Genomic DNA, 18,852 nt, shown 5'->3' on the forward strand with positions numbered 1-18,852 from the left:
AAAACACCAAAAACAGATGGAGAACAATCATTTTGATATACGGTAACTATAAGTACATGTACCTGAAGGCTTCATAAACATATAGTTAGATATTTGAATAGCATCATCCCATGTAAACGTTCAAACCCAGAAGTGTACACCTATTTTATCTCATTGCACAGTGTCATTTACCATGTTGTTCTTATGTGGACCTCAAATGATGTTAAGGTGAGCAGTGTTACCTAATCTTTTCAGTCCTAATTGTGGGACAAATAAGCGAAAAAGTCACCCAATATTTATGTTAACCATTCGTTTCTACGAGACAGGTAAGGACTTGAAGTTTTGGGAGCCAGTGTTGAAAAGTCACCCAATTTTTTCTTAAAAATTGGTTTCTGTGTTACAGGAAATGTGCCAAAGTTGCTGGGAAAATCTATAAAAGTCACCCATTTTGGTGATCAACTGTTGAGTTTGGCAACCATGGTGGTCAGGACTGGTCAATACACACATGATGGCAAAGTACACACATGATGGCAATGTACAACACTAGAAAATCTATTTATTTATTATGTAATCTTTCTTTAAACTGGATATCTTCATTATTCAGGGTTGCCAAAGCCACCATTTGGTAGCCCAATAGGGCGACTTTTGACTTTTGTCCCACATCAAAAGAAAGTGCTCCCTCAAGTTCACGGCACTTGGGCTACTTTGACAATTTTACCTGTGAAATTCTTTAAAAAAATTAATTTTTGAAAAAGCCGACTTCCAAAATATTGTTAAATTGGATATTCTTTTAATGGTCCTTAACACAAAAACACCAAACTGGGGGGGCAGCGATAATCGCATCTGATTACTCACAATATCATTTGCTCACACATATATGTATAAAGAACACTTTGGCCCCAGGATTAGGTTTACAATATTCCCATCTCAATAATCACAAGTAACTTAAGATGATTTAAGCATGAAGTAGCTTCTTAGTGTCAAGCAGGGTGCCAAGTTTGCATGTAAGTTCCCTTGTTGGCGGTACTTTTGAAATAAAAATGTGAAAAACTTACACCACACATATTTTCTTTTGAACGCAATGATGATCAAAAGCGAAGACAATATTATAATTTTACAAATCATGCCGAACATGCAAAAATAATTAAAAACCCATGGTTAATTGGCGCCCATTTTGAGTGATGCATGTATTTTACAAAAATAATATTATTTAACCAGTATAGTGTATTAGTGTTGAAGTCTAATATTAAATTATTCTCAAATATTACACAAGAATTATTTGAAGAGATTTGTTGCAAAACCCCTTACATCCACTTGAGCAATTTTGAGAAAACATCAAAAAATCACCAAAAAAGTACTGATATATGGGGGTTTGCAATAAAAGCAGTTTTTGGTGGGATGCTTGGGTAGGATGAGCATTTACTGGCATGACTTTGACTTCTCTCCACCCAGGTGTATAAACGGGTGCCGGCACTTTTAAATGCAGGGAAGGTAACAGATTCGTTGTCCGAGGTGTGGCGACCCCCCTCCACAGTGCAACAATTCATGGTGGAGTTTGGCCTAATCAGTAAAGATGGGCACTCAGTCCTGTAAAAAATGCAGGTTCGATTCCTTTACCTTTATGGCGTATTACACTAAATCACTGCGCGCAAGGTGCAATGGTGATGAGTTCCGGTTAAAAGTATATGGCTACTAGAGACAATGTGGTGTCCTTAGGGACCATGTGAGGTTGGCATGTTCTGATTTGAATGAAAGATGCTAACCTATTAATGACTAAAATAGATATGAAATTATACAAATCGATTTCACAAGAAAAGTAGGCCCTGTCCAAATACTGCTAACGGAATAAGTTTTAATGCTAGTTTTGGTGTTGAAATAGCGGCTTCGCTTTTCAACATTTTTTAATAAAAAACTGAATCTGTAAAGTTCCCCAAAATTGAAGCTTAAATAAAATTTCAGTCCTTCATTAACACAGGGATGACGTAAAAAGGAAAAATATTGTCACGCCACGTAAAAAACGCCGCTTAAAAAAGTTGATTTTTACGTGCTTTTCAACAGAGAAGTTATTTGGTGGTTTACGCCCTTTACCTTTTTAATGGGATGCGAGTAAATCTAAAATACAGCACGTCAATAAAGGAAGCAGACATCACCAAAAGTTTTTCAAAAACAAAGACATAGAAATATGTTTTATTTTTCTTTAAGTGCACAAAAATACAATAAAAATGTTGAAAAAAAGTGTAATAAGACACAGATATTTTGCATTATAGGCCTGGCCGGCAGCCATGTTGATGGTAATGATACATGGCAGAGGATACAAGGTTAGGATTCTGGGTATGGTTGAGGGTGGTCTTAACCCTGGAATTGTGGACATTTCGAGAAATTTGCACCAAAAATGGTCAAAAAATGCTGAATTTTCAAAAAAATCATAACAAAGCCTGATTTTCGCCCAAATTTCAAATATTTTTGGTGAAGTTGGTCATAAATTCAAAAAAATAAAAAAACGGCTCCTAGATATTTTTATCTAGTTTTTAAAAATTAATAAAAAATACAATTTTGGCCCAAGAATTTTTTTGGTAGGATGTACGAAAAAGAAGTGGGCCAAAAAACAGTATTTTGGGACTTTGGGCCAAAATGAGCATTTTGGCCCAAATTTGACCTCACAGATGAACTTATCAAGTTTACACCAACAACGCTGTATAATCATCATATGTTGTACACAGTACTACACACATATCTGTCGCAAGATACGATATGGTTCAGGTACGAGGATAAGCCAAGCAGATTGCTAAGATTGTTAAATGTTAAAAAGAATTCTTCATACAAATACTTTTTAATAGTCTGTTGGTCTTTACACTGTGGCGTGATTTGAATTCTGATGCGGCAACTGTCAAATTTCATGGAATGTTTGTAGACAGGGGTTTCTCCATCTCATACAGTTTCTAGAAAACAAAATACAACAGAACAATATCATTAGTATTCAGTTGACAGTTCCATTGGGCTATTCCATTGGAAATTCACACTCCCTTGTGGAAGATTTTGGAAATGTGTTCCCAGAAGGAGTCTGAATTTTAAATGGAATTAGCACATTAGGCAGCTCCATTGATTCAGGTTGAATCTTTCTCATCAGTGGGTATATGAAATTCAAATGGAGCTGCCTAATGTGCCAATTCCATTTAAGAAACATACTCCCTCTGGGGAAGATATTTCCAAATCTTCCACAGGGGGAGTGTGGATTTCAAACGGAATATAGCCCATTATTACATGACCATCCATCCTGGTTACATCGCTTTTGAAATTGTTGGATTTTGTATTATTTCAGTTCTATTACATGAATAAGAAATAAAGGGTGGGTGGGTGGGCAGACGGACAAAAATATGTTCAGACAACAATTCATAATCAAGCCTAGAATAAATCTGTGATAGTGTGCATGAATCCAAGTGGATTCTCACGGAAGAATACATGTTTAATGCTAACTTTCAATCGTCTTGGTTATTTAGAAATAATTCAAGGAAAAAAGTTTTTCAGTCAGAACGTTTGAGACAGTCAGGACAAGCAAAAAAAAATTGGCCTGTATTATGGAACCTTGAAAAAGTTTGGAACAATGCTATAATATGTTGCTCTACAGTTCACTCAATAGTGAATGACTCACCCCTGGAGGTCCAATACAGCAGTACAGACAGCCACACATACTCGTTGTTTTGGTCACATGATAGCCATGGCGTTCATACAGTCTCATAGCACGGTTAGTTGTCAAAACACTGAGGTATATGGTCTGAAACGAGAGAATGGTATCCATACATAAAATGTTTATGAGTACAATAGTAAGAATATTTTCATGCAGTGAAATATGGACTGTTCCATTCATTGAATGAATAATTCCTTTCAAGGTTATGAATTAGGCCTTGATGATTGAACGTATCCAGAAGAGAGGCCTTGATGATTGAACGTATCCAGAAGAGAGGCCTTGATGATTGAACGTATCCAGAAGAGAGGCCTTGATGATTGAACGTATCCAGAAGAGAGGCCTTGATGATTGAACGTATCCAGAAGAGAGGCCTTGATGATTGAACGTATCCAGAAGAGGGCCTGCAAGATTATATTAGGTTATAACAAGTTCATTTCTTACAAACATGCTCTCAGTACTTGCAACTTGGACCCCTTTCCACTAGGAGGAAAGTCACTGCCTTACTTTTGCTCAGTCGCTTCCATCATGTGAACGCACTAGCGGGCTTCTCCCTCGAGAAGGAAGGAGGTCCATGGTAGGAGTCTCAGGAATGATGATGAGTTTTCCAGGCTGACAATGCGCACTGAAAGATTCGCCAACAGCCCGGTACCCTACTATATCCATCTTCTCAATAAGTAGGTTGTCTCGCCTCTGTCTTCAATCCTCTTCATTCTCCTCAGACTCCATCCAAAGTTGTTGTTTTTTGATTGCTCACATTTTGATATGTCTCATCTATTTGGTCTGTTTTTGTATAATCTTGTATTGATGTATATTTATATTTATATTGTATTTTTGTAAAACGGTACTCAATTCAGCCTTTGGCTGCGATGCATCTGTTTAATAAAACCTAAACCCACCTAAACCCGAATGTTTTGAGTCTTCCAGCAGTATACAATAGACAAAAATATGAATCAAATTCTGGGCTCGCAAACAATTTTTAGTAACATTGCGACCCGTTCACCGGGTCTTCATCAGACTGCGCAGAGACTTTTGAGTTCTCTGCATAATTTGAGGCGATCATGCCCGAAATTGTTCCTTACAAGGTTATGAAAGTCTTCCAGTAGTATAAAATAGACAATAATATGAATCAAATTCTGGACTCGCCAACGATTTTTAGTAACGTAGCGACCCATTCACCGGGTCTTCATCAGACTGTGCAGTTCTCTGCATAATTATAGTTTCTAACAGAAAAATCTGGTTAAAAAAAAAAGCCAGGTAAGGTTAATGTTTGAACTTTGAACAGTTTGATAAGGGAATTGATATTAAACAATACAAAAATGAACTCACATGACATTGACGTTGACGGGCCTCGTAATCTGCCCTGTCCAACAGCAGCTTGCCAACGCCCCGCCCCCGGGCACTATCGTCCACACAAATATGATCCACGTAACACTTCCCTAGCTTCACATCCTCATCCGTAACCAAAGTAAAGCATACAAACCTGAAAGAGGTATAAGGCCGACTTAATTTGCATATGGGCACTACCCGCCGAAAATTGGATACGAAGGTGAGAACTAGATTTGAATGCAAATAACCCTTTTTGAAAACTAGGCTCATAAAGCTAGTTGGTGCAATTCGCTTAAAGGGTTCTTCATTACTTAAGGGGTATTTCCAACATTCAAAATATGGCTGCCACCATTTCGATCCCCGAAATTCCAAAAAAAAAAAAAAAAAAAAAAAAAAAAAAAATTTTAAAGTTTTTTTTTGGGTTTTATAGTGTCCCTGGACCTAGACCTAAATGCTAGGATCATTCATGGTTGACTAAAAAAAAAAAAAAAAATTCAAGATGTTTTGTATTTTTAATATGAAAATTGATCACTTTGTATTCATGTCATAGTCTATTAATGATTTCAAAATGCATTGAATTTTAATGCATTTTGATGTCGTTAATAGAGTATGACATGAATACAAAGTATTTGCAGTTGGGTGCACGCTGACTGCAAATCAAGTCGGCCCATAGTTTATATTAGTGTAGTACCACAGGTACAGATTACTTGTTCATCATGTGTGGTTTGTTGGTCCAGTACAAATTTTCAAGAATACATTAGACTTTTAATATCAGTTTCAGTACTTCAGCTTCTATACAAAATAGTCTTATGATTTGCTGACAGAACGTGAACATAATGGGCTATTTCATTTGAAATCCACACTACCCCTGTGGAAGATTTTGGAAATATGTTCCACAGAGGGTGTATGGATTTTAAATGGATTTTAAATGAAATTAGCACATTAGGCGGCTCCATTTGAAACTTGCACTCCGTCTATGGAAGATTCAGGTTGAATCTTTCTCAGAGGGTATATGAAATTCAAATGGAGCTGCCTAATGTGCTAATTCCATTTAAAATTCATACTCCCCTGTGGAAGATATTTCCAAAGTCTTCCACATGGGTAGTGTGGATTTCAAATGGAATAGCTTTTTAAAAGTTTTCAATTTTAAAAGTAGATTTAGACTTAGAATTTTGTGATTGAAGCAATTTAATTCCAGGCCTAGATTACGTACCTGAGAGTGCGCCAGCATCCCAGCTCCGATATGAGGACGTTATCATCAGCAGTGCTATAAATAAGGTTCAATAAAAACAAATAATTATAAAATTTGATTAATTTTGAGTAGCTTGGTTCTATTTTGGAAATATTGTGTTCCAACTGACAACCAGCTTAATTTGGTTGATTTGGGTATGCTCATTAGAAAAGAACAGGGTTTTTACACACAGTCCACAAACTATGCGGATTACCCTTTTACTATCATAATTTCAGAATTGTACATTAATTAATCCACCATGACTGGACAGACAATTGAGATGAACTTACTTGAGATATTTGTCCCCGTGGAATTTCAGTTGCATAAGCCCAACTGGCACGCCCTCTAACTCTGCGATCAGCGTTCTTTGGTAGAAAGCGGGGGTCTGCCCCCTGTTAATGGCCGCCATGTACTTTGCCGTGGCAGGCAACCTGAAATGCAACCAGAAGGCTCGTTATATGGGACTGGAATGTCACACATGGGGTCTCACACAGCGGGAAGGGACAGGCCTCACATGGGGGAGTCTCACACAGCGGGAAGGGACAGGCCTCACATGGGGGAATCTCACAAGCATTGGGCTATTCCAGTTGAAATCCACACTACCCCTGTGGAAGATTTTGGAAATATCTTTCACAGGGGGAGTATGTTTTTCAAATGTAATTGGTCAGGGTTAATCATTTTGAAACCTATACTCCCCCTGTATTATGTCTTTACTTTTTATCTTCCACAACTGGAGTGAGTATTTCAAATGGAATGGAAGTTACCCAACTGTCTATTATATTCAAAACTCATACTCCCTCTTCCACAGGGGTAGTGTGGATTTTAAATGGAATAGTCCATTGACACAGCATCCCATGGAGAGCCTTGCATGTTGAAGACAGACATGACTTCACACAGGGAGCCTCACTCTTCCGGGAATGACCAGGCATCACATGAGGAACATTCACATGATTCTATGGACATTCGCGTTGTTACATGGGGAGTCTCACATGCGATGGATGGATGTGGTGTCACATAGCCTGCCTCATGCAGAGGATGCATGGACGGTTGTCACATGGAGATCCTCACACGCACATAAGGACAGGGTGTTTATAGAAAGTCTCACATGCCGGAAATGGCTGTTGGATAGGGCATCACATGGGAGTCACACACGTCGTGGACGAAAGCAGTGTCACATAGCATGCCTCATGCAGAGGATGGACGGTTGTCACATGGAGATCCTCACACGCACATAAGGACAGGGTGTTTATAGAAAGTCTCACATGCCGGAAACGGCTGTTGGATAGGGCATCACATGGGAAGTCTTACATGCTGTGGACGAAAGCGGTGAAATGGGGGGGGCAAATCAAAAATTTTGGTGGGTATGTTCCCCCGGAATTTTGAGGTGGTGGGTCTTTGGGAGCTGACGGCGTACTGGTAAAATAGGGTCTTTTGGAGCTGCAAACCGGGCTGCGAACAAGTAAAATGGGGTCTTTTGGAGCTGCGAACAGTCAAAATCAAGGGTCTTTCTTGGGTTTTTGGTTGAAAATCGTCAGAAAAAAACAGAAATATGAGGAATGAGAAATTTTTGGGTCTTTTAGAGCTGAAATTATCAAAATCAAGGGTATTTTGGAGCTCTATTTTGGTCAAATATAGGGCGTCTTTCGGAGCTGCGAAATCCAAAAAGGGGGGTCTTTCGACATTATTATCAAAGGCAATACATTTTTGTGCTAACTCAATTTCTCTCACCTACATGGAAAACTATTTTATATCTTACTTCTGTTCCGTCACATTGTGAGCAATTTTCCCCCTAAACGCCTCAACCACTAGCTTTCCGGCGAACTCCGCATCTGTGGTCGTGTCCTGTAGGGTCCGTATGGTTACCCCATTTATGGGCGTGGCACCGGGGGCTGGGGAGTTACCCACTGGTTGTGATGTCACTGGGCTGATGGAGTTGTTGTATTGTTCGTAAGACATAGTATTGTTGACTGTGTAAGAGAATTTGTTATATTTGTAAGTTACAAAGAATGTACTTTACAGCCACAATGTTAGTCAACTTTTACATTTGTTATGTTTGCCTAAAAAAGCGGGGGTAAATCAAAATTGCTGCAAAAAGTGGTATTTTTCGTAATTTTTCAGTTTTTACTGGGGGGGGGGGCAACAGGGGCGGCAAGAGTTCTGACTGGGGGGCATTTCCCTCCATGCCCCCCGTGTAAACATAAATAGAAAGCAAATTTATGCTCAAATTTCACTGTGAATTACAACGTTAGGAAATTGCCCTGTTAAGCTACGGACACAACAAATGTGACTGTTTAGGTTAAGACTGTGTATCATATTTATATAACTGTAAATCATTACAAATAGAGTAATAAAATCAGGTTTGAAAAAAATAGAGATATTAAAACTGAAAATCACACACAAACTTTCAGAGTACCTGAAAAATTATTCAATATTAGGCCAAGAAAAAAAAAATTGTTTGCTTGCCCTCAATTGAATTTAAAAATTGGGTCGGTCGGTCGGGATTTCTTTTTTTTTTTTTTTTTTTTAATTACTAGCAAACTCTACTGTTTGTATTAATTAAGGCTCAAAATATGAAAAATCAGACAATTTTGGTGTCAAAATGAATCAACTAACATTACAAAACAACTAAAATGTTGAACACAAGCAAAAACCCAAAAACCTTTTTCAGGAATTTCCAAAAATAGGGTCAGTATTCTTCTATAAAGTAGTTCTTTTTGCATTCACAAATATTATTTATAGTTCTACACAAATTCCTTGAATATAATTGCTATTTTCTCTGACAACACTTGCATCCAAATTATTATTATGTCATCGCCACAGCATATTCGATGATAAAGTGGTACAATGATATTTCTTAGTCTTACCCATTGAACTAAATGGATTGATCCAGACTTTGTTGGAAAAATGTATTGTTCCCGACACTCTACAGCATTTTAGAAAAATATTACGGGAACTGATGTATTGTCTGAAACTTAATTATTTGGTTATTTTAAATAACAACTATACATAACTAAATAACTGGTGTGCATTGAGGAATAATTAAGCTGTCATATACTTTTTGAATTTTGACAATTGACCACAGCATTCGTGAAATCTAAGAATTTTACAAAACTTCCTCATTTTCAGACCTTTCCAGGGATTCAAATATCTATCAATGATCTGTATTCTGAGTGCTAATCACTGTGCATCAGCGCATGAGGCATCTACAGTCATTGATAGATATACATGTACTATGACTCTGTAGAACGGGCTGAAAATGAGGTAGTTTAGTAAAATTCTTTTATTTCAAAAACGGGGCGCTCAATCGTCAAAATTCAAAAAGTATGTGATAGCTGATATTTTCCTCAGCCACGTCAGTTGTTTAGTTACTACTAGTACCATCGAGCTACTACTACTTGTATACTATACTGCGCCAATAAAGTATCCTTACATTTGGAAAAATAATCACAATTTCCAAACTGAAAAATATTGGAGTAAATTTGTTTTTTTAATAGATGCACTATCTAATCCTGCAAATTATGACACCACATTGAATCCAATGTGACTTAAAGAAGTAAAGTTATAGGCATTTGATTAGAAGAATGTCCCGTTTCAAAAGTGACAAACTGGCCTATTCAAAACTCAACAGACCACAAATCTGGTTTGAGAGTGGTGAATGGCTAATTTATGCGTTTGGCTTTAATTTAAAACAAAAGGAACAAATGAAAACTGAAACAAAAGAACTGACTAATAAAATGAAAGCTATGAAAAGTACAGACAAGTAAAAACTGAAATAAAAACTGCTTTAAATAACGCTTCATTGACGAAACTGTGTTGTCTCTTTGTTGTGTTTGTTGGAATCTTTTTGCGCCTTGTATAGGCCAGTTTGTCACTTTTAAAACTGGACCTTCGTCTATTCAATTGCTTGTAACTTTACTTCTTGAGGTCACATTGGATTCAATGTGGTGTCATAATGTACAGGATTAGATAGTGCATCTATTACAAAAACAAATTTACCAAAATATGGTTCAGTTTTGAAATTGTGATTATTTTTCCAACTGTAAGGATACTTTTTTGGCGCAGTATATGTACATACAAAACTGCAGTTGACAATATTAATGACAATCAATAAGTAAACAAACCTGATGCTGGTACTAACCATAAAGTAGACTGGAGAAGAGAAGTCACATGGGCTTTATATGATTGTGTAACACAGCCTCACAATCATATGGAAACCTTATGCACCTAATTTATATTTATCTCATAAACATAAATGGTGCTATATGCAGTGTACATGGACAACATGGTCTATGCACAGCATTATACATAGACTGGAGTTTTACAGTCTATGATTAATACAAGTAGTGATGTAACCATTATTTACCACATTGTTCTGTGGCCAGACTAATCAATTCACACACTAGAGTGGAAAGTCAATATTTCTTTATTTACACTCAGTGTTGCCAAGTCCACAATTTCGTCGCCCAATTGGGTGACTCTGGAAAATGTTCCGCAATACTTGGGAGCATAATTGTCAATGTTGAAAAAATGTTGAAAAAAATCTTTAAAAGGTACATAAAATGAAATGTACAAAAGTACCACTTATTTAAACATGGAAAAAAATACAAAAGCAATCCTCAGTAAAAAAAAAAATGATATCTAAAGTTTTAGAGCTAAAAATGTAGAACTTAATTGTTTTTAAATAAGCTGTACTTTTGTATAAAATCAATTGGGTGATCATGGCGATTCGCACAGAGCGATATTTATTGTCTATGACGAGTGGAAATTGGCTCACTAGAAATTGAGTTTGGGCGAGTGGTGGCGAGCGAGAGCAATCACTCGCCTCAAACGTCAAGACCTGCAGATATATTATTATTAAAAACACCAAAAACAGATGGAGAACAATAATTTTGATATAACTAAGTACCTGAAGGCTGCATAAACATATAGTTAGATATTTGAATAGCATCATCCCATGGAACCGTTCAAACCCAGAAGTGTACACCTATTTTATCTCATTGCACAGTGTCATTTCATGTATGTAATATACCGTATTTCATGAGTTTACGCAGAAAAATGCGCATGCGGGAAATGGTGATATCATGAGTTTGCGCATCCCAAAGCTGCTCAAACCCAGCAATTCCTTGATATGCGCAGCTCTTAAAAGCTGCGTCCTTTTGGGATTTCCTGAGTTTAGCATCATGCTCAAACTCGAAATCTATGTTTTATGCATCATGCTCAAACTCGTGAAATCTTTGTTTTGAGCATCTGCGCACTCATGGGAATTTCCTAGTTTGCGCACGAACTAGTCTCTTTTTGCAGTCGTTTTTATAAATAAATAAATTAGTATAATTATTTCAACCATGTTGAAAGCTCTGATGACGCGTTCAAAGACTATACTGAATGGCAAATTGTTAAGAACAAATTTTTTTTAAAAACAAAACAAGAAACAGTACCGTTTGCGTGCATCGATTCATTTTGATATCATATATAGGCCTATATATAGGCCCTATCCCGGGACCAGTAGAGTGGGCCTACACACAAATACCCCCACTCCCTATGCCTACATCTATGCAAGCCGAGGTTTACAGGTTGATGGTATATAGAGTCTTTTGATGAAATAGCCGGTAGGCCTAAATGTTGGATAGTGAAATATAGAGATAATGTCATATTCAGACTAAAATAGCCAGAAGGGTTATTTCACTTTAATACCTTGTCATGCAGGCTTTTTTGATATCTGTATTTATAATATTATTTGAGCATTTCATTTCAAAATACTTAGTGGATTATCCGATTTGTGTATAGGCCAGTGTGATATGATGCATCATTATAACCATATAATTTCGGATTGTGTGAAAACGCATCGTACTGAAAGTCAAGTTTGCTTAGCCGAGTGTCATGTCATGATCACGAGCCTTATAGGGCCTACTTTAGGCCATATGCTACTTTGCCTTTTGAAAGATCAAGCACAATTATCAATAATATTATCATCATATCCTTTGTTTTAAAAAATGCTGATAATTTTTCATCTGATCTTTTAAATCTTTTGAGGAGTGTAGTATAGTATAGGGTCATTTGGTGAAAAGCTCAAATCCTCTGACTCTTTCAGCATGTTCAGAGGATTTGAGTCCTTCTTTTAAAGTTTTGAAATGCTAAAAGTCTATATTGTATATCCTTTCCTGTGAGTCCTTTCTGAAAGGAGCATACGTATTGGAACAAATGCAAAGTTGTGTATATTTAGACCATGGTCTAAAACATACTATTTTGGGGGTTTTGGGGCCATGAGATAATTAAGATTGACAGGTTACATCGGCGTTATCTCCTCCTCACCGTGATGAGTTCCCCGGTCATTGGTTACAGCTCGATATATTATTAGGCCTATATAGCCTAGTACGTACATGCAGGGTCATTTTGCTTGAAAAGCTCAAATCCTCCAATTCTTTCCTCGAGTGTCCTTCTTTCTTAAGTTTCTTTCCATATTAAGGTGCTCGTTTTTTCTTTTCTTTAATTTCTGTCTTTGATTATTTTTTTAATTTCTTTTCTTTCTTTCTTAACTTTCTGTTTTTCTTTCTTAATTTTTTTCTTTCTTTCTGTTTCTCTTTCTTTCTATCTTTCTTTTTCTCCTTCAATTTGATAATGGTGTGCAACTGTCATGAGCCGGGGTCAAGAGATGAAGTCATTAAATGTAGGCCTCACGATCGCTTTTAATGTTTTCAACACTGCATCATGCGGAATTTTGACATTATTTATAATGTCTAAACAATGTCAAAGCTTCAATTGGAATCGGTCAACTTAATGTTTGAAATCACCGGAATAAACAGGGAAATATTTCTTGTTTAGCATTTAATTATGTTTACTGAATTGATCGACAATAACGTGTTTAGTGATATAGGGCGGTTTTGATTTTATTTTAAACTCCAGAATTAGTTATTTTTCCTGTTCACGGCGCATTATAATAGGTCTTCCCTATCTAGGTATATCAAACACTCAGATTTGGAAGCTAGTGGCCCAGTTCATCGTTTGCACGATCAGGCTGGCATGATACCAGATTCTCTCTTCCAATACGATGGGATAAATGTGTCGAAAACTGCACTGCTAAACACTATATATCTTGCACCACATTATTTTAACATAGGGCCATTTGGTGAAAAGCTCAAAGCCGGCCTCCGATTCTTTGATTTCTTTCACCGAGTTAAGACCTGAGCGCAAGAAGACCGTAAGTCCACTTGGCCCCTCAACATGTATACACAAAAGTTACGTATAGTTTCTTAGGGTTTTATAATGTTTAATATATGTTCCAGGGTGAAAACATCATGAAAGGTTGTGAAAGATTTGTTTCGCACCCTGAACATGTATAAAACATCACCAAACTATACTGAAACTTACGCTAACTTTAGTGTATACATGTTGAGGGTCAATGGACTTACAGTCTTCTTTGGCGCTCAGGTCTTCAAGTGTCCTTCTTTCTTATGTTTATTTCTTTATTTCTTTCTTTTATTTATTTCTTTCTTATAAAGCTGTCAAGAGCCTGGGTCAAGAGATGAATTCATAATGTAGGCCTGCGATCGTGTAATGTTTTTCAACCCTGCCTCATGCTGATTGTTGTGCGATATGATAGATGTTGAGCGATAATGCGGAAAAGTACCTTTTGAGCTCACTATGTAACTGGCATCACAAACGCCTCATCAACTATTATACAGGTCCTATATTTACCTAAAGCACACTCCTGTTTTTTTTTACATCTAGGCCTACTATAGGCACCAGTAGCGTAGCCAAGGGCGGGCATCAGGCCCCTCCCCTACCCACGTGAGAAGTCTTGTCCCTTTGCCGCCTGATATTTCGAAAACTGCACTGCTTAACAGTATAGGCCCTATCTTGCACCACATTTTTAAACATAGGGTCATTTGGTGAAAAGTTCAAAGCCTCTGATTCTTAAGTTTATTTCTTTATTTCTTTCTTTTCTTTCTTTTTTCTTTCTTTCTTTCTTTCTTTCTTTCTTTCTTTCTTTCTTTCTTTCTTTCTTTCTTTCTTATAAAGCTGTCAAGAGCCTGGGGTCAAGAGATGAAGTATGTAGACCTACGATCGGGCAATGTTTTTCAACCCTGACTCATGCTGATTGTTGTGCGCATATGGTAGATGTTGAGCGCATAATGCGGAAAAGTACCTTTTGAGCTCACTATGTAACTGGCATCACAAACGCCTCATCAACTATTATACAGGTCCTATATTTACCTAACAAAGCACACTCCTGTTTTTTTACATCTAGGCCTACTATAGGCACCAGTAGCGTAGCCAAGTGCGGGCAGGCCCCTCCCCCACCCCCGTGAGAAGTCTTGTCCTTTGTCGCCCTGATATTTTAGATTTTAGGCCTTTTATTGTACTTCTTGCCCATTTTTGCCCGGGCATTTTCGTCAAAGTTTTCCCCCTTAAAAGTTGTTCCCCCCCCTTCCCCTTTTCCCACTACCCTCTGAAATGTGCTGGTTACGCCACTGCCAAACACATACACAAACAAACACTAAACAGGCACCATTAAGCATTATAAGCACCATTATATCATTTATGGACTTGATTTTGAGCACATAATGCCAAAACAATTGGGTAATAATGCAAAGTTTAGAGTTGGATTTAAATACAAAAATGATGCATTGATGTCTCGTGCATTATAACAACGTTTGTTTTCGCTTTCGCTTTTTCTCATCACGGCACATGCACTAATGCATTAAAGTTATTGTCTTCCAAATCTGAGTATTTTACACACCCAGATTTGGAAGATTTTTTTCTTTGCAAAATACACGTAAATATAAAGGGTATATTTCATATTTTGGCGAGTCATTGCATAATATTATGTAGCATAGGCCTACGCCGTGATTAGCCGCAGAGTCAGTATCAGCTGATAATGGTCATTTCTGCCGAGGTCATTAGACCTTTCCAAAGAAGAAAAAAGCTCCTTCGAAAAGGGTATTACAGGACAGCTAAAGAGAATAGTTTGTGTTTTTTAGAATGTAAATTTGATAATAACTAAATTATCAGTTATCAGTTTCACCCGTATAGGGACAGATTTAAGCGGTGGTCCGGTGGCCCTGCGCCAGTGTATCTTGCATTGGGCCAGTATAACTTCCAACAATGCTGACCCGACGGGCCACTAGATATTTGAGCCTGATATAACAGTTCTCATATGAGATAGATAGATAGATAGATATATTTATTTGGAATCTTCACTTTTACAACAGTGGCACACATCTACCCGATGGGGCGTCCACATCAATATTACAGTACATAAAAAGTTTAAACATATAAAAGATAATAACCATCACAAAATAAGTGGAAGTACAAGGTCTCCATCAAAAACATAAGAATTATTTACAGATATTAAATTAAACATGTCATATTTATGTACATTTAGGCCATGAATAAGTGTCAACTTCATAATAGTGATAACTTGCTTGAGTTATTATTTTGTTCTTAATCTCCAAGCGCGCTTGATATAACTTTTACTGAATTTATCAAAAATGTAACCTAACGTTCTATCAACAATATATATGTTTTCCATCATTAGAAAATATTTAACATTGTAATTATCATTACTTGGAAGACATTTGCATACCCTACCCTATGAGACAAGATATAATTAGTGATTGACATAATTTGACACAGTTTCTGCTCCATTTGTCACCTGTGTGCAATTTATAGTTAGTTTAGTATATTAATTCTTATTATTGCATTGCACGCAAATTGGAAATAATTATATGGCCACTTCCTACAGACCCGTATACATTTTTCAAAGAGGAAAGTTTGTTAATTCGAGTAGGGTATGCAAATGTCTTCCAAATGCTACTAGGTGGAATTTCAGTGTGTTTTTTTGTCATTCTTTCTAAAAACTATCCCTATACTCCAACATGTTCAGCATTCAAACATGTTTACAAAGTGATTGCATTATATAATGCGTTATAGGGATAATATATATTTCATTTTAAACTTCATAACTCGTTATTTTTCCTGTTCACGCGCCCACATAGGTCTTCCATATCTGGGTATATCAAATACCCAGATTTGGAAACATAGAAGTTGGTCGTTTTATGCCGTGTGCATGGTCAGGCTGTAGACTGTATAATAGCATCCTTTAATTAGATAATTAATTAAGATCTTTGTAAAGGGTGATTTTCTTTTTCAAATAAGAAAATAAAATATATTTCTTTCTTATTTGTTTTCTTTCTTTCTTTCTTTCTTTCTTTCTTTCTTTCTACACTACAACATGTTTAACATTTAAACATGTTAAAAAAGTGATTGCAATAATGTGTTTAGCAATATATTTAATTTTAAACATCATATAACTCGTTATTTTTCCTGTTCACGCTCTCACATAGGTCTTCCTTATCTGGGTATACCAAATACCCAGATTTGGAAGCATAGAAGTGGGTCGTTTTATGCCGTGTGCATGGCCAGGCTGTAGACTGCATGCCCTATAATAGCATCCATAAGGGGATGACTTTATTTTTCAAATTAAAAATAAAATATATTTCTTTCTTATTTATTTTCTCTCTTTCAGTGACTTTCTTTTACTTTGAATCCACATTTTTAAGAAAACATTGCTTTGTCTTTTGGTTTTTTTTTTTTTTCTTTCTTTTTAAAAACTATCCTTCATATACTCAATCAAACATGTTCAGCATTCAAACATGTTTACAAAGTGATTGCATTATATAATGCGTTTAGTGATAATATATATATTTCATTTTAAACTTCATACTCGTTATTTTTCCTGTTCACGCGCCCACATAGGTCTTCCATATCTGGGTATATCAGTTTCTTTCTTCCTTCCTTCCTTCCTTCCTTCTTTTTTTTCTTAGTGCTATAACTTATAAGCACTATCCCTCAATATACTCAAACATGTTAAACATTCAAGTTTAGTGATATAGGGGCTTAGAAGTGTGATTTCATTTTAAACTTTTTTTAAATCTTTCGACAGCCATGGTGTTACCGTGTCTATGATTTATTAAACATTTTCATACAAAAGAAAGATGGCTGATTTTAATTTTTTTTATCAATGATAAGAATCTGGTTAAATTATAGAATCCATTGATTTTATATATATTATACAGATTCCATTGATAGCACACCAGTCAATGATTAATACCAAAGAATTCAATATCCTAGCCATTCAGCTATTGTTCCTATTATATAACGTGACATTGCGCTAATCACCTTGTCAAGTGGACAATTGTTATGATATCCTTTCCTGTATCGTTTGTCATTATTTTATTATTATTTATAACCAATATAGTTCCCCAAAAAGGTACTTATTTTGTAAGATGAACAACTAAGTAAATAATAATAAATCAATAAATGATAAAATATGTTATGATAATAAATAAATAAACAGCCTATAAATAGATAAAAGATACATTATAAATACATAAGTAACAGAAGAAAGAGAATAATAATATAAACAAATTAAATTCTCCAATGTGACTTTTATTATAGGCCTAATACAAATAGTCCGGCTAATAACAATAATAAAACCACAGTATATTTATAATAATATTAATAACACTAATGATAACAATAATAATAATATAATAATAATAATAATAATAATAATATACAATTCCGATGATAGAAAGCAAAATTAAATCTTCAGAGCAATAATTTTCTCCGCTTTGACAGTTGTACCGTCCGTAGAAGTAGTTTATGAGGCTGCTCAAACTTGGAAATTGGCTGTTTGAGCATGATATCAAAGAAATTCCCAGTTTGCGACGCTGCTCAAAATCGGAAATTCGGCCGCGCAAACTAGGGAATTCGCTCAAATGCGCATCTTAATTAATTACGTGCGCAAAGTCGAGATATCACTAAAATGAGCATGCTCAAAGTCGGAAATCACTACTATGCGCATGCGCGCAAAAGCAAAGCGCCCTTTCTTGATATCCGGGGTCTCACATAGCTCGTCATTTACCATGTTGTTCTTATGTGGACCTCAAATGATGTTAAGGTGAGCAGTGTTACCTAATCTTTTCAGTCCTAATTGTGGGACAAATAAGCAAAAAAGTCACCCAATTTTTATGTTAACCATTCGTTTCTATATCACGTAACTACTGGAATGTTTTGGGAGCCAGTGTTGAAAAGTCACCTTTTGGAAAAAGCCCCCCGGGGTGTGACTATTGTGTGACAGGAAATGTGCCAAAGTTGCTGGGAAAATCTATAAAAGTCACCCATTTGGGTGATCAAATTGTGAGTTTGGCAACCATGATGGTGAGGACTGGTCAATACAATGTACACACATGATGGCAATGTACAACACTGGAATATCTATTTATTTATTATGTAATCTTTCTTTAAACTGGATATCTCCATTATTCAGGGTTGCCAGAGCTACCATTTGGTAGCCCAATTGGGCGACTTTTGACTTTTGTCCCACAAACATGCCGAACATGCAAAAATAATTAAAAACCCATGGTTAATTGGCGCCCATTTTGAGTGTATGTATTTTACAAAAATAATATTATTTAACCAGTATAGTGTATTAGTGTTGAAGTCTAATATTAAATTATTCTCAAATATTACACAAGAATTATTTGAAGAGCTTTGTTGCAAAACCCCTTACATCCACTTTAGCAATTTTGAGAAACCATCAAAAAATCACCAAAAAAGTACTGATATA

General features: G+C 36.2%; 2 protein-coding genes across 2 annotated transcripts in view; one reads left to right on the top strand and one right to left on the bottom strand.

Annotated features, from left to right (window-relative positions):
- The window catches only part of LOC140165109 (centromere/kinetochore protein zw10 homolog), a 128,348-nt gene that overhangs the window by 21,308 nt on the left and 88,188 nt on the right, over positions 1–18,852 (top strand). The gene's annotated exons all lie outside the window — the stretch shown is intronic.
- The window catches only part of LOC140165110 (uncharacterized), an 83,713-nt gene that overhangs the window by 6,844 nt on the left and 58,017 nt on the right, over positions 1–18,852 (bottom strand). Inside the window, exons 9-10 of the mRNA XM_072188538.1 lie at positions 6,204–6,257; positions 4,991–5,144 (exon numbers count right to left, since the gene is read on the bottom strand). Of these exons, the coding sequence (XP_072044639.1) occupies positions 4,991–5,144; positions 6,204–6,257 (208 nt within the window). The remainder of the gene's footprint in view (positions 1–4,990; positions 5,145–6,203; positions 6,258–18,852) is intronic.

Source organism: Amphiura filiformis, chromosome 11, assembly GCF_039555335.1.
Source record: "Amphiura filiformis chromosome 11, Afil_fr2py, whole genome shotgun sequence".
Taxonomy (NCBI): domain Eukaryota; kingdom Metazoa; phylum Echinodermata; class Ophiuroidea; order Amphilepidida; family Amphiuridae; genus Amphiura; species Amphiura filiformis.